At 34.6% G+C, this 17,974-nt stretch overlaps 1 protein-coding gene across 1 annotated transcript in view; it reads left to right on the forward strand.

Moving 5' to 3' along the window:
- NELL2 (neural EGFL like 2) overlaps positions 1 to 17,974 on the forward strand; it is a 278,812-nt gene that overhangs the window by 36,853 nt on the left and 223,985 nt on the right. Inside the window, exons 5-6 of the mRNA XM_054591209.1 lie at positions 16,840 to 17,013; positions 17,100 to 17,196. Of these exons, the coding sequence (XP_054447184.1) occupies positions 16,840 to 17,013; positions 17,100 to 17,196 (271 nt within the window). The remainder of the gene's footprint in view (positions 1 to 16,839; positions 17,014 to 17,099; positions 17,197 to 17,974) is intronic.

Below are 17,974 nucleotides of genomic sequence, written 5' to 3' on the forward strand. Positions count from 1 at the left end.
TTGACATAAGATCAATGAGTTTTTTTTGGCTTTCTTAGTATTAATTATTATATATTCCAGATGAGTAATAACGTATTTCTATATGAGGCTGATAAAATGTGCCGTCATATTTTTTGAGTGTTTATCATATATTAAGCCATTTCTCTTTTTTAACATTACTAGGTAAAAATTAAACTTGCTGGCAATATTTGCTTCGCTTAATGGTTCTGAACTAAAAAGATGACTGTTTATTATGGATAAAATTAACCGATTGACATAACAGTTACTATGCACTTTACTTTTTGGTTGAACGTAATGAATAACATAATTGGATTTATGAGTTAAATAAATAACAAATAATTGGATTTATGAGTTAAAATTTCGAACTCCAAGTTCTATGTAACTAAAAAAAGCACACCTCTTATCTTACTCTTCTAAAATAGGCTTTTATATCATCATTTATCTCTAAAATTATTAACTTTAATGTGTGTTTTAACATCTACCTTATTATTAGGAAAGTTGCAATACATTCTAATGTGATTACGCATAAATATATCATTACCAAGGAGACAGAGTGAGTTGCTCATTAAAGAAACTGAATTGAAGACTCAGCAAGCAAATATGAGTTTTCATATTTCTTACATACCAAATTTCTATATATGCGAAATATATCAGTGCCAAATACCAAACACCAAATGTAATACCAGATTTCCATCAATTTGGAGGTCGATTTTTGCCCCTGTATTCTGATCCGCTAATCTGTTTGCAACTTCTGCAGCAATACCACACCACTCCGATTACTGCAGTTTCACGACTCGCTTGCTATCTATCATTAAAGTATCTGCTCTTCCTGTTCACAATTTTTTGCTGTGTTTGAAACTTCATTCTTTGGTATATACTTTGGGATCAGTTTAGTGAGTTCTGTGGGAAAAAAACTCACTGGGATTCGTACTGGAATTACATCACATTTATAGGTTGATATATGTTGAATTAACATTTTTATGATATTCAGGTTTCTTGTGATGTGGCTTTTCTTTTCATTTTCTTTCATTTTTTTCTCCTGTATAATCATCTCCATAAAGGTCATACAAGTATTTTGTTAGATTTATTCCTAGGAACATTATAGGTTGTCCTGTTACTCAGATGGAATCCTCAGTTTTCTTTTATATTTTCTAATTTGTATAGGGCTTTTAAGTTACTATATTATCAGAAGGTGGATTCTGTTTTGTATCAAAAGTAACATCTTCCATAGTATTTAAATTGCTTTTTCTTTTGTCTTTTGGAGAAAGTTGGACTCTTTGGATGCAACTCATCATAATAAGAAAAATTTTAAAGTACCATCAAAGTTCACTCAATTCTCTGCTCTTCATCTGCCATACGTTGATACGCACTGACATTTCAGTGATCTTTTCCAAGATGAATGTTGAGGAATTATTGTAATATATTTAATTCTTTGGTATTAAAACTCTTCTACTTTTAGTCTTCTGATGTCAATGTGAAACTTCCCAAATGCTCTCTAGGCCTTTGATCAATCACTTAAAATCATTTTACAAAGGACTCATTTAAAAATTATAACGATCTACCTACAGTTTATTATCAAGTGACAGGAAGTAGAATTCAGCTTATGTGTAACTCGTCTTGTTATTTCCTTTAGTTACGGTGAAAGATGCACCTTTTTAAAAAGGCCATGCAAAATATAATTTTGGTGCCTTTATGACAGCGGAGTTTATGTTATCTCAATTACTTAAATCTTATTTCCTTTGCTGTTGCATACACTTGAATTCCATTAATCTTAGGGAGGAATCATGTACTTTTGTGGTTAAAACCTTATATTGATGTATTTTATAACTGCTGGATAAAAGCCATTCATATTTTGCCTCTTGTTTTCAGTGATTTTACCCATTGAGTATTTTGAAAGAAGATGATTGGCATGTTGTCATCTTTCCTTTGTACTTTCACCTTTGGTTATTTAAAATTCTAGGTGCAGTAAAATTATGTTTGATTATTCTTGAGGATGCTGAATGCACCACAGAGTACATGAATTACTGAATATTCAGCTTAAATTCATTTAATTTAGCCAGTAAAAATGGCCTGAACAGCACCAAAGGGAAGTGAGATACGTATTTTGAGTGAACTACAAGGAAACAATTTGGATTTTGCAAATGACTTAAATTTAAACTATACATTTGGAAGCAGTAAGCATTATATTTAAATGCTTTTTGCTAATATTATGTGAAAAATTGCTCTCACTTCTAAAATTTATTGTTCTTTTAATGTCAATTAATTTGTATATTTTTATACATTTGTTAGTAAGTCGTTGGTGTCTCTTGTTTGATGAGTGATTTTTAAATATCCTTTCCTATTTTTATATGGGGGTCTTTTCATTTTTCTTGCTTGTTTGTAAGAATTCTTTGTATTAAGAATGTCAACTTACACAGAACAATCATGGGGATGTAAAGTATGTACAACATAGAGAATACAGTCAATAATATTGTAATAACTATAGGTGGATTACATGGGCACTAGATTTATCAGGGTGATTACTTAGTAAGTTATATAATCTCTAATAATTGGGTTGTATATCTGAAAGTAAAATAATATTATATGTTAGCTGCAATTGAAAAATTTTTAAAAATTGTAAAAAAGAATGTCAACTCACTCTTAGTCATATATGCAAGAGTTTTCACAGGTTAATGTTTGCTTTTAATTAAAAATTAAAGAATTTTTTGAAATAGTTTCAATTTACAGAAATAATACAAGAATAGTACAAAGAACTCCCACATCTCCTCTTACCAGATTCCTAATTGGTAATATTTTTAGATCATTTGCACTATCTCTAATTCTGATATGCCTATTACTGACAATAATTTTCTTCATCACCTTTAAATACTCAAAACAAAGATACTCTTCTATGAAGCCGACAAACAAACTTCCAGTCAAGAAATGAACATTGGTATGACAATATCATCTAGTCTTCAGGCTCCAACCAAACTGCACCAACTGTCTAAATAAACAATGTCTCTTTTTCCTTCTTGGTTCAGAATTCTGTCTATGAACACACATGGCATTTGGTTGTTATATCTCATAATCTCCTTCAATCTGGAGCAGTTCCAATCTTTCCTTGTCTTTGGTATCCCTTATGGTCTCACAAGCATAGGCATTTCATTCCGTAGGATCATCTTTACCCTTGGTCCATCTGATGTTTCCATCTGCAGGCCAGGCATTGTTGTTAAGAGTACCACAGAAATAGTGACTCTTCTCAGTATACCACGTGTGGAGATACAGTATGTCAATCTGTTTTACTGCTGGTTATGTTAACCTTGACCACCTCATAAGCTGGTGATCTTTCAGGTCCCCCACTCTTTTTCCTCTTTAATTTGGATTTGTATTTCATGGGAGATATTCCAATTTTATCCCAATATCCGGTTTCTCATCAGAACTTCACTCACCTTCCTTAACATTTCTTGACTATGCCCAGCTGTATGAGAGACTAGTGCTTTTTTAGGGTCATAAATAAAATGATAAAATTGCAAATTGATACTTATTCTCACTCTTACATTTATTTTCTAGTATTATAAAAACTAGTATTATATATCATGTAAATGTATATTCTTAAAAAATAGTAACTTAAACTTTTTTTTTGTCCTTGATATTTTATTTTATTTTATTTTATTTTTTTTATTTTTTATTTATTTTTTATTAATTTATTTACTTTTTAAATACATTTGTCTCTGCCTTCCCCCCACCTCTTTCCCTTGCCCCCTCCCACCTTCCCTCCCTCAGCTCTTCCCCTTTGGTTTTGTCCATGAGTCCTTGCTATATGTTCCTTGACTTTCCCCTTCCCTTCCCTTTCCCTGCCCCCGCCTTCCCTCTTGTCTCTGTTGATTTCTTTTCCTTTCAGTGTTGCTGGTCATAAACTTTTTTAAGTGTATGTCAGCATTCACTATGTAGGGTATCTTTAAATTAACTATTATGTTTTTATTTAATGAAATTATTTCTTATGCTGAATGGAACTCAGGGAAAATAACATCTAATTTCTAAAAAGGGATTTGCCTAGCTTTTCTACTTTCCTCCTGATAGCTTTATATACAGTATTTCACTCATTGAACTGAAAAATACCTTTATAAAAACAAGATTAGATTGTATATAGGATATATTAAGGGAACATTTGCTGAGAGGCTTTTACATTAAGCCTGTTATGACTGTCCTGTTTGGCTCTTTTTCAAAATTTTCATTTCATTTAGTTACTGAATTTTCACTTTTTTACATTTCTAAAATGTTAACAATGCATATTTTCTCACATACAAAATCTGATTGTTTGCTACCAGCCAGTAACTGAAATAGATATATGACAAAATCCAATCTCCAGCTTGTCGGAATTAAAGACCTATTGCAAGAGTTTTCTTCAATCACATTAAGAAAAATGGTGCTTATTTAAGGTCTCTATTTCTAAGTAGATTCAATAACGTAGAGTAAGATGAACTAATAAATATGAAAACAGTATAAAAATATCTGGTGGTGTAAAATAACAATTTGGGAGAAATAGGAATTCTGGATGAAAAAGGAAAATCTACATTTATTGCAGATTATTATTCTGGGGAGTGTTATTCAGGAAAATTATTAAAATGAGGAAATAGGGAGCTCTTTGGGGGTCAGGACCTTGTCTCTTTCTCCCAGTATCCTCTGTGTTTAGTGCAGTTCTTGCCATAGAGATGGCCAGTAGATATTTGCCGAATGACTGAGTGAGAAGTGCAGGGTGTCTGCTGATACCGGGTCTTGCGGTAGCTCGCTGATTCCTTAGGTGCGCTGAAGTGTTTTCTCTGCAGTGTAAGCATGGACACACTTTATTAGGTCCCTGCCCTGTGTCAGGCAGTCCTCTAAACACCTTACATGGATTAACTTCGTTACATGCTCATCACAATCTTGGAGCTAGGTATCATTATTATCCCTAGTTTACAGGTAAGGAAAGGGAGCCCTGAGAGCTTCAGTCTCATGTCCAAAGTTACAATAAATGACAGAATCAACATTTGAACCAGGCTGCATGGCACCAGAGCCCATTCTTCTAACCACCATCTTGACAACTCTTCTATTTGCCTGTTTTATTTTGCATATCTTTATGTACTGGTATATGTATATTTTTATCAAGGTGTAATTTCCATCTTACATTATATTAGTTTCAGGTGTACAATATAATGACTTGATATTTGTAGGCATTGTGACATGATCACAGTAAGTCTAGTTAACATGTCCCCATGCATAGTTACAAAAATTATTTTTCCTTTTTTTCTTGTGATGATGACTTTTAAGATCTACTCCCTTAGCAATTTTCAAATATGCAATACAGTATTATTAACTATGGTTACCACGCGGTGCATTATATCTTCATGACACTTATTTTATAGCTATTTGATTTTACATTTTGACCTCTTCCACTCATTTTGCCTCTCCCTAAACCACTCCCCCAGCAACCACCAATCTGTTCTTTCTCTCTCTCTATGAGCTTATTGTTTGTTTTGCTTTTTAGATTCTATGTATGAGTTAGATCATATTGCATTTGTCTTTCTCTGACTTATTTCACTTAGCACAATGCCCTCAAGTTCCATCCGTGTTGTCACAATGGCAAGATTTCTTTTTTTGTTTTTGTGGCTAAATAGTATTCCATTGTATGTATTATATATGTCATATTATACATATCACAATATATCACATCTTCTTCATTCATCGATGAACACTTAAGTTGGTCAGTATTTTGATTATTGTAAATAATGTTGCATTGAACATGGAAGGGTGCATATATGTTTGGGAATTAGTGCTTTCATTTTCTTTGAATAAATACCCAGAAATGGAATTGCTGGATCATATGGTAGTTCTATTTTTAATTTTTTAAGGAACCACGTACCATTTTCCATAGCGGCCGCACCAATTTATGTTCCCACCAACAGTACTATCTCTTATTTCAGAGCAGCGCTATGGCCTTTCGACTCCCTTCAAAACCCAAGAACTTGATTAATGGGGTTAGCACTACTGCTTTCTACTGCTTTTGAAGACAACAATTATATATTTTTATTGTATTGGGTGTTTTTGTTATATTAAAGATCTTCATCCTGAAGTTTTCTTCTTTACAATTTACTTTATTTCAACAGCATCACCATGGCATATTGGAAAGCTCATGGCAGTCTAAAAACTATTTTGTCTTTTTATTTTTCTAATTGCCTCTTCATAAAAAGTTTATGCTAATACTTAATAATAGCTAGAATTTGGGATCAGGTTGTTTTTATTCCCTCTATTTAGGGGTGTTTGGTACCTGTTTCAATTGTGAGCTCAAGGTAATAGGCTCAACTAAGAGCAAAATGTCACCTCAGTGGGCGATCCATAGATCCCGTTGCCTTCTTCTTTAGCTCTTATTTATTCTGAACAATAGAGAAGACATGATGACCCGTGAAGCAAATCAGAGAACAGATGCTGCAGCATTGACAGCTTACTCTCCCCAGTGACTAATTCTTTTCTTTCAAATCCAGCCTGCCTGGAACTTCTAGCTGTCTTACATGCATCAGTGCTTTTCCTTTATTGTCTACCCATAGTTTCAGAATGTATTACATGTAAAGCTGCTGAAACTCCCTATGCAGGCCCACTTTTATCGGCCTAAAGAATTCCTTATCGATTCTGAGGACCTTAGGATATGCAAATTGTTAACTCAAGAGGAATGTTTGAAACCAGATAAAATACTGCATGGAATAATAGGATATCCAGGGTGTCTGTGAGTCATTCATTCCAAATGGATATATCCCTAAAAGTATCTTGAACCATTTTTAGGTAAAGGTGAAGATGAAGAGTTTCCATCTTGAGAATAACATTTTTTTCTGAAAATATTGTTTGTTCTTGGAAATAGTGCAATTGCACACACACCTTAATATACTTGGAAAACCACCTAAGTATTCGGAAATTGAAGAAAACATTGATATATTCTCTTGACAATACACACACATGCATATCTTAATTTATTCAAAACCATAATAATATTCAATTTCTGTATGGACTGAATTTTAAGAGATCTCCAGATTCTTTCCTTCAGGCAGAGCTGATTTAAACCATTCTAACAGGTAACACTACATCCAGAAAACATGAGTTTTATTTCATTTATTTATTTTTTACAAAAGATATTAAGTAACCCAATTCAGAAATTAAAAAAATGGAATATTTACCATATTTTAAAATAAAATTAAGTACATAGTGTCTTATATACAAAATAAATAACTATTTTGTTATTTTCTTTTTTTAAAAAAGATTTTATTTATTTTTAGAGAGGGGAAGGGAGGGAGAGAGGAACATCAATGTGTGGTTGCCTCTCGCACGCCCCCTACTGGGGGATCTGGCCTGCAACCCAGGCATGTGCCCTACACTGGGAGTCAAACCAGCAACCCTTTGGGTCATAGCCAGGTGCTCAATCCACTGACCCACACCAGCCAGGGCAAAATAAGTAACCATTTTAAAGTTTCCTCAATGAACATGTGATTCCCTTGTGGTTTGCGATTTACCTATCTATGTCTATACATTTTTAGACTCTTTCATATCAAAATTACTATGTTCCGAGAATTTGATGTATAAGATATAATGTCTGTATTTTTTGAACTTTACCACTAACACTTATCACAGTTGGTTTCACAGATCCAGGGATAATTCACTCCACTTCTTCTCAGCAAAAAAAGTGGAATAGCATATTCATTGAGTGAAGAAAGAGCTTCATATTTTATATAGGTCTTTCACAATAACTCTTGGATATGAGTTTCATCATTCAATGCAAATAAAGTTATACCCCAGTTAATAAATTTCTTGGGGACAAATGTATTTTATTAATTATATCACACACATGCATGTGTACACACATCTCTTTCAAGTATTTTATTATTTTATTTTATTATTATTTTTTAACTTGGCAAAATGTTTTAGTTTTTATTTAGGGCCTTGACATGAGACATCTGTCATCCCATTGATCTCCAGGGTTGAATCAGCTGATCTGGCTGGCTAGGTGGGTGTCCCCTTCCTCCCTCACCAATCCACGTGTGTGTCCCTCCTGGAGCTTCGTGCTAGGTTGAAGAGTAGGACCTTCCCACCTAGAGGGGGGCGCTGGTCTTCAGTCAAGATTATATGAGTAGCCTCACTCCCCTGCTAGAACCTCCAAACAAGCTCTCAAGGTCCTTAAAGTATTTTAAAACAGAGCTGCTCGTGCTTATATTTAAATGTTCAAAGTGTTCAAATTATCCTAATATGTTAATATGAGTAGTATACAAAAAAACTATGGGAAGATTTTAATTACATATTCAACTGTGAAAACAATGACCATTTAAAAAAATTTAGAATGATGTTTTAATTTATAAAGGGATAATAAAGTTGGAAAAGTTTTGGAAAGAAGAAAAAGAGACCCCTTCTCAGCCTACCACATTTCAGTGTGAGCCCACTTGAAGAGTTAATAAAAGGTTAAACTGCTTCCTTCATTTCAAATATCATTAACATCCTTGAGTTAGATCAGGAACTAGATACAGAACAACTTTGGAGATGCCACTTAGAGTAGGATGAAATGAATACTTGTATACATCTATATCTTGAGTTTTCAGGAAGTGGGGATCTTACAGTATTGTACATAGCCAGTATTCATAGGTGATAAATATGAGCTGGGAATCATTACAGAGATCTTTTTTCCCCTATGTGGACATCCACTTGATATTACACACTTGTTTCTCTTAAAGGCCCATTATTTCCTCTTAGCATTGCAAAGTCACCTTTGCTATGATCAGTTGACCCTATTTGGATGAAGCTGTTTCTAAACTATTTAAATATATGGTTTCGTTAGTCTTTTTTTCTTTTTTTCTTTTTTATTAATTCATGTGCCATTATTGCACTGTGTTAATTACTGTGGTTTTATAATGATTTTAGATATGGTAATGTAAGTCCTCCAAATTTGTTGCTCTTCTTCCAGCTCAAAGTATATTGTTTCTTCAAATTTGTTCATTATAGTATGTGTCTCATCATTAATAGTAATGAATTAGCTCCATTACGTGAGTGGTTATTTTTTTCTTTTACTGTAAACTCAGCTGTGTAGGGCAGTAAGATGGAGAGGTTGTTTTCAGGCTGTCATGTTGGATGCCAGGGCTTCAATCATGAATTAATTCCATTTGCTACTGATCTTTCCCTGAGGTGATATAATTTTGGCTCTTAGCTATAATATTTATGGAGAAGCTTTGTTATCCTCACTGATCTAGCTCCATTCCTTTCTTGCAGTCAGACTTTTATAATAGTATTATAATTAGTTTTGAAATAGCTGAACTTAATTTTCACAATAATGTGTTTATTATTGCATATCTCTAAGTTTCAGTGTTGTTTGGCCTTTTTCATTGTCATACTCTCAGTGCTCATAGTAAGTATTTGCTGCAATAAAAGACTTTCTAAAACCTTCTTCTCTTTATGTTTTAATACAAAGAATATCTTTGTTATAAAAATGAAATGGTTTCAGAAAGTCATGAATTGTTGGTCACTGGATGTACCCAGACAAAGAGGATGACCATTTAATGAGAATATCATAGATGAGATTCAAGCATAGTTATTTGGGTAGGTTCTCATTAAACTTCTTTTGCCTGAGATTCATGTTTGTTTCAGTTAAAATCTACCTTGGAAATTTGCTGATATTATGTCAACGGAAGTATAAATCCTGATGGCGGCGTGTGTGGAGTGTCCACTCTTTTCAGGAACTATGCCAAGTAATCACATCACTCATTCCATTGAATTCTTAAAATGATCATATTAGGGTATAACTCTTATTATTCTTGTTTGATGGGGGAGGAAACTGAGGCTTGGAGATTTTTAACTTGCCTGGTTAGTAAACAGTGGAGACAAAATTAAAACTGAGGCCTCTTAAACTGATGCATTATAGTGCTTTGCTGATGATCAAATACCGCTAAAAACAAAAATATTTAACAACAAAAAAAGAATCAATATGGTTCTACTGAGGGATGCCAAAAACTATACCTCTTTCTGCCAACTCTTCCATCTCCCCCAACATCTGAGGGAAGAATCATTTGAAGTGGCAAGGTGAAACTGTTAACTTTCTATAACAAAGGAACAGATTCACCTAACAATTTTGGCCCTACCGCTGGTCTTCACTTCATATTTCATTGGTCAAACTAGGACCTGCATAAAAGCAATATTGTCAACTATCTCACTTAAAGATGTATTCAAATAGCTTGTTATTCACAGAATCAGCTCTCAGGGACTGGACTTCATAAATGATGCCTACTTGGGATTACTGACAAATAAAAATAGTCACTATTTATTGAGTTCTTACAATGTTTCAGACACCCTGCTCTATATGGATTATCACATGGAGTTCTCATTTTACAGCTGCGGAAATTGAGACAGTGAGAGGTTGGGTCATAGACGGTGAGAGGCTGATCTGGATTTTCAGTTCCAGGACCCGTGCATGTCACTTCTTTGCAATTGTGCCATCTGTGAACTGCACTAAAGATATACTTGGCACTAGAAGTGCATATGGCTTTTTTTCAGGTGATTAATTTACAACTGGCTTATAGCTTAATGTATTGAGGTGATCTGATCTTCTGTTAAGGTTTAATTTAAGACAGCAGAAAAATTCTCATATCATGTGGTGTGCAACCTTTTTGTCAGAAGAGACGTGACCTTATTTTTATCCTTTGATCTTCAGTTATGAAGGAGGTTGTTAAAATGAATGATATCCTGCCACTGTTCCCTCCTTCTCTGAAGCTTAATCTTAAATTAGTTTATATTTCCGTCAATGCGGAAGATATTTGAGTTACAAGGCCATAAATTATTATAAAAAGTGAACTTTATTTCTGATTTTAGTTGTCTCTCAAAATTGTGAATAACAAATCAGGGAGACATGGTGTGTTCAAGTGTGACAAATTGTCTTCTTGGGATTTAAAAAGGGACTTTTAATTTAAGGTAGTAAATGCTTATGCAAGATAAAAGACAACTAAAAGAAGGTTAAAAAAATCACTCATAGTTCTGTCACTCAAACAATCAGTTTTTAAAGTGTCGATACATTTTATGCTGGGGGGAAAATTCATCCATATTTTTTCTATGATCACAATGGTATTGCATCGGTTAGATTCTTGGCTGTGAAGTGGCTTTGGATGTGGGGGATGGGAGGACAGCTCACAGAGCGGACGCGTGCCTGAGCACCCGAGTTTGGAACAGGCCATAACCAGAGGCTCCCTGGCGGGCCAGCAAACGGGAAGCAGGATGCAGAGTGACCTTAACCCAGGGGACTGGGATAATGCTGCCCTGAGCACAATGCAGGTTCTTCCCTCCCTTTCTTTCTGCCTTCCATTAGGATTCTGAGTATTGAGAACACTGCCTTATTACTAGGGTGTCATGGGTCTGCCCCTGGCTGGACCAGGGGAAGGGAGAGGGAAGATTTCACCTCTTTGCTTTTTGAAATGAGAAAGATAGTTCATGTACTATCTTTATTGAGTGTTTTGTTTGTGCACAGTAATGTTCTAAGTGCTTTCTGAAATGAACTCTTTCAATCCTCACAGAAATCCTTTGAGACAAGTACTATTCACATCCCCATTTTATAGCTGAGTAACCAAATGAGGTACAGAGAGGTGAAGCACCTTACTACTGCTATGGGAGTTGCAGAGGTGAGACCCTCAGGCGTCAGGGCTGGGGTGTGTGACCAAGTTGTTCTGCTGGGCCCCGGGACAGTGGGGGAAGGGAAGCAGACCTATCTCCCACTGAGATGTCACCCAATGGGGGACAGAGGAGTTCCAGAAATGAGTATGACTGTTACTAGAAAAATGATTCATTAAAATAGACCCAGTATTCATTACAGATACCTTTTAATTTAAATTATACAATAATCATATTTTCCGGTAATTTAATGTCTCCATTCAAGTTTATACATCTTAATAGTGACTGGTTTTGAAGATACAGATCAACTACTTTTCAACTGTTTTCTCTCATTTTAATGAGAGCTAATTTTTAGTGAATATAACCATACGCCAGATACACTTTTAAGTGTTTTACATCTTTATTTTTGTCTTCATTAAATGTTTTTGTGTATTATATATCTACTTCACTTTATAAAAAACTAAGTGAATGATGCTAACGAAAATGTAACTTGTGGTCATAGATTTAAGTTCCGAAACGCTGTTCTTGTTTGTAGGGCATAGTGCTAGCCTCATTGTTATTAAAGGCTACTTTAGTGTCTCAAGTTCGAGAATTCAATATTGGTGCTGTTTCTAATAACAGCTGGAGGAGGATAGCAGTAACAGGGTTTGACATACCTGATACCTAAACATACCTCAGTGGGAAGAACTGATAAGTGGGTAGCAATAAGCCAGCATATTTGCTGTTTGTTTGTTTTTTAATACAAACACCTCTCTATCATTATAGAGTTCACTAGTTGAATTGATTAAATAATGAATTCTCGTTGTCAAATAATAATATAGAAAGGGTTCTCTGGTGTTTTCCTGTATCAAAACTAAACAAGTTGGCATTTTATTCTTAATAAGTTAGTTCTATGATTTATGTTCTTGACTAATTGGTTTATTTTTAATCTTAAAGTAGAATTGTACTATATATTACATTAAAAATTAATGCCCAATTAATGCAGAAAATTCAAGGATATAAAAACATATGAAAGATTCTTCACATCCTTTCCCTCTAATTGTACCCCCTGAGATAACTACTGTTAACATTTGACATGTATCCTTCTTGATCTTTTTTTCTGAAAATACACACACACACATAGTTTTTGCAAACAAAATGGGATATAGTATAGAGGTTTTTTTGTTTTTGTTTATTAGTAGTAAACTATGGCATTGTTTCATTTCAGAACATCATTCTTTTGTAGAGTAGCATAGTGTTCCAGAATATGAATGTATCATAACTCTTCTATGAGTGAAGAGTTGGTATTTTATCAGATTTTCATTATTTTAAATAAATGTGCAGTCAGAACCTTCTGTATATATCATTGCTAATTTGTGCTGTTATTTTGCAGGATAGATTTTTAGATTTGAAATTGCTGATTTAAAGAATATGCACATTTAAAATATCGATAGATTTACCAAACTACCTTTCGAGAAGTCCCTGTAAATTTATTTTGCTACAAATAGTGTATCAGAGATGTTTATTTTTCCACATTCTTTTTGACACTAGATGTTACCTTTTGCTTATTGCTGATCTGATTAGTAAATCCATTATTTACTTTTTCTTATTGATTTGCAAGTGCTTTTCATTAACCTCTGATATATATCGTGTATCTAATCTTGTCTTACAGAATATCATCTGTTGTTTAATTTTATTTATATTATTTTTTCAGTTGAGAAGTTTTTAAATTTTATGTAGTTAACATGTAATTGGTCTATTTTAATTTATGGTTTCTGTTTTATTATAATTTCTTGCTTCTTTCAATTACGGCTATTTTCCATCTTCTACAGGCTATTCCTAGTAGTGCACAAAAATGTGCAGTATCGAAATGAAAAATGAAGAAAACCCTCCCTTGATGATGTGCTTTCAACTGCTGCCTTTCCGTTTCTCCTGCAGTGTCTCTAGACTTACTTCTCTTTGCCCATTCTCTCTTGAGCCTACTTCTAAAGGCTTTATTTTCTATAAAATTTTCTAAAATAGCTTTAGGGTCACCAGAAATCTCGGTTTTGCTAAATCCAGTGGTTAAGTCTTTATCTTATTTGACCTATTAGCTGCATTGGATACAGTTCATTGCTCCCTCTTCCTGAGGCGGCTCCTTCATCGCTAGGCCTTTGGGACACTACTTTCACTTTTTTCTCCTCTAATCTCACTAGCCACACTTGGTGTTTTTTTTTCCTGGTTTCTCCTCAAAATGTTAAAATGTCCTCCTTTCATCTATAATAATTCCCAAGGTAATCCCTATGCTTCACGGCATTCAATACAATCCATGTGCCTACGACTTGCAAATTTCTATCTCCGTTATGGATGTTTCCACCTCAGACATGTCCTCTTTTTATTTATTTTTTTTATTGTGGAATGTTGAAGCTCTTTTTAATTAAAGTATAATTAGCATACAATATTATATTAGTTTCAAGTGTGCAACATAGTGACTGACATTTGTATACCTTACAAAGTGACCACCACAAAAAGTCTAGTAACCATCTGCTACTATACAAAGTTACTGCAATGTCATCGACTGTATTCTCTATGCTGTACTTTACATCCCTGTGACTTATTTATAATTATAAGTTTGTAATTCTTAATCCTCCGACAACATGGATAGACCTAGAGGGTGTCATGCTAAATGAAATAAGTCAGAAAAAGACAAATACTGTGTCATTTTACCTATACATGTAATCTAAAAAGCTAAAGAAATGAATGAACAAAACAGACTCTTAGATACAGAAAACAAACTGATAGTTGCCAAGGGTTGGGCAGTGAGAATGGGTAAAAAGGTGAGCAGGATTAAGAGGTACAAATTTATGGTACTACATGTCCTCTTGAATTTCCTTAAATATAACATATCTAAGTTTAAAACTTGATTCAGATTATCTTAGTTTTCTTCATTTGAGAATATCTTGATTTTTTTTCTTCATTTCTGAGAAAATTTTTTGTGGGTATAGGATTTTTGATCAGCAGATTTCTCTCTCATCACATGAAAAATATTGTGCTACTTCCTTTTGTTTCTATTGTTTCTGCTGAGAAATCCACTACCATTCTAATTTCTTTTTCCCTACATACAATTTATTGATTTTTTACTGTATGCTTTCAATATATTTCTTCATTTTTAGTTTTTAGAAGTTTAATTATGATATTTCCTTTTTTTTTAGATTTATTTATTTTTAGAGAGAAGGGGAGTGAAGGAGAAAGAGAGGGAGAGAAACATCAGTGTGTGGCTGCCTCTTGCACGCTTCCTACTGGGGACCTGGCCCACACCCCAGGCATATGTCCTGACTGGGAATTGAACCAGTGACCCTTTGGTTCCAGGCCAACGCTCAATCCACTGAGACACACCAGCCAGGGCTGATGAATATTTCTTTAAGCTAATTTTGTTTGGGGTCTGCTTAGATTCTTTTTTTTTTTTTTTTACAATTGTCCTGATTTTTCCCCTTTGCCCCCCTCCACCACGTACCCCCACTCCCTCAGGCAATCCCCCCACCATTATTCATGTCCCTTAGTCATGCATGTAAGTTCTTTGGCTACTCCGTATCCTATACTGTACTTTTCATTTTCATAGCTGTTCAGTAACTACCTATTTGTAATTCTTAATCCCCTCATGCTTCACCTATTCTCCCCCTCTCTCACAGATTCTTGCATCTTCGCAAATTTGGGAAATTTTCAGCCATTATTTAATCAAGTACTTTTTCAGTCTACCCTCATTCTCCTTTTTTGGCTCTACTTATATAAATTTTAGATCTTTTGTTATGGTCTCACAGGTCTCTGAGACTGATCTTTTTTTTTTTAAATCTATTTTCTTTCATTGCTCAGATTGGGTAATTTTTGTTTTAACTTCCAGTTAACTGATTCTTTTTTGGGGATGCCTTCCATTCTACTGTTTAGCCTGAAATAAAAAGCTTTTTTTTTTCCCAATTATATTTTTCAGTCCTAAAACTTCCATTTGATTCTTTATTTATTTGATTCTTCTATTTCTTTCCATAGGCTTTCTGTTTTTTCCTTTGTTGTTGTTTCAACTGTGTTCAAGATAGTTGTTGCTTCATTTTATCAATGCTTCTTTAAAATCTTTATCAGGTAATTTAGCATCTCCACTGCTTGCTGTTAATATCCATTGATTGTCTTTTTGTCATTAAATTTGAGATCTTTTTGTTCTTGGTATGGCATATGATTTTCAATTTAAACCTACGCATTTTTGTATCATATTCTGAGATTTGCATCTTATTTAAACTTCCCGTTTTAGCTAGATTTCTCTTTCACTGCTCTGTCAGAGGATGGGAGAGTGCCTTCTTGTTACTTACAGGTGGAGGTAGAAGTCCAGTTTCCCCACTTGGCCTTCTGTTGAGAATTGAGGAGAAGCTAGTATTACTTCTGGGTGAGGGTGACATTTCCAACTCACCACATGGTCTCAACTGACACTGTGGTTGGGATGGTCTTACTACTGCCGTATGGTGCTGAAAGTCCTGACTCTCCACTAAGTTTCCTTTGACGGCATCCCAGTCAGGAAGGGGCAACGTGCTTTGTTACTGCCAGATACAGGTGGGAGACCAAGTTCCTTCTCATGTGATTTCCAGTGATGCCTTTGGAAGGTTTATGACTGGCCAGCTGGGTTAAAAGTTTTGGCTCTCTACTTGTTCTCTCTCACCACCCAAGCGGAAGTTTTGGGTATTTAATGTCTGCCTCAGGAGGATAGAAACTAGTGTCCACACTTAGCCATTGCTGGCATGGTTGAGGACTTGACCACAGTTTTTTTTCTATGGGGTTTGACTAGAATAGAGTGACTGTTATCTAAAAGCTTTTATGTTGCTGGTCTTCCCCTTTTTTTGGTATTTGGGCTAGAGATCACAAGTTTTTGGTTTGTTTGTTTCTGTGTTTCCTTTTTCTGTACCTGTTCGTATTTCCAGGTTGCTGGCTTCTTTAGTTCTAAGTCTTGATTTATGAGGCAAAAAGAAAACCCAGGAAACTTATCACTGTTTTATTCCTCAGGTCCTGAGGTCCCTCACTGCTTTTTTTCCTCCTCTATGTTTCAGACCTTTCTTATGTTTTTTTTATAATACAATGTCTAGCTGTGTTTAATGGGAGGAATAGGGAAAGCATATCTCTGCCGTCTTTCTGGAGGCAGAGATCCTGTTCATTTATATTGACACTTGACTTTCAGTGGGCTCCACGTGGCTCTTCTTCTCTGTGCAGGTACCTGGAACTAGAAAGCAGTGGCCACCGGAATGAAGTCAGACTGCACTACCGCTCAGGCAGTCACCGTCCTCACACGGAAGTGTTTCCTTACATTTTGGCTGATGACAAGTGGCACAAGCTTTCCTTAGCTATCAGTGCCTCCCATTTGACTTTACACATCGACTGTAATAAGTAAGTGAAATGTTCTCAGTTCAGGAAAGGGAAGATTCTAAGAAATGACTGCTTACATTATTCATCTGATGTTTCTTATTTTGCAGAATATATGAAAGAGTGGTGGAAAAGCCTTCCACCGACTTTCCTGTGGGCACGACATTTTGGCTGGGACAGAGAAATAATGTCCATGGATATTTTAAGGTATGTTTTGACTAAAGTCTGATCATAGAGTGTAATCGTAAATGCTTTCTAATGAGTTTGGAAAATTGCATTTTGCTTTTTATGGTGTGAGACAAAATAATTTGATTTGTGTAGTTTGTTCTATTTATATTTATTTATTTTTATGCTGATGCTGTTATTTAGCCCAACGGACACTGCTTTCTCTTGTTTCTGTATGAGCTTGGTCTTTGGACATTACAGGGAAGAACACAAGCTGCAATCAGGGCAGTTAACATATCTTTCTTGAAATTAGGCATTCAAGGTAATAAAAGTCTAAAATGTTAGTATACAAATAAACTCTCCAGTACTGAAATATAACCTTTGATGATACTTTCACAGGGATGTTATTAATAGAGGATTTAAAGCTTTTTAATATTCATTATTCATGGTCTCCTTATACTCCAGAAAGTGAGAAATATATATGCACAAATCTGCCAAAGCCAGAAAGCAGTAATAATTTATATCTTTTTCTTTAGTGTCTACTTAAGAGACACATTCTGTAGACTCTCATCATTGTAGAGGACCTAAAAGACATACCACTTAATTTTCTGTATTTAAAGGATAAAGAAATAAAGTCCAGAAAATTTCTTGACTGTAAGCCCATACATGTAATCATTTTTTCTCCAGCGACTGTGATGTAGAAATGGCTTGGCTAATGGTTGTTAAATAAAAGAGTGATAGATGGTGTGTCCAGCCTGTGAATGTTTAGGTAGAGTAGGAACCAGTACTTTAAAATTGTATTCTAAGCAAAGTTTATAAT

This window comes from Pteronotus mesoamericanus, unplaced genomic scaffold (assembly GCF_021234165.1).
Source record: "Pteronotus mesoamericanus isolate MK-2021 breed Mesoamerican mustached bat unplaced genomic scaffold, CSHL_Meso_final scaffold_21, whole genome shotgun sequence".
Classification (NCBI taxonomy): domain Eukaryota; kingdom Metazoa; phylum Chordata; class Mammalia; order Chiroptera; family Mormoopidae; genus Pteronotus; species Pteronotus mesoamericanus.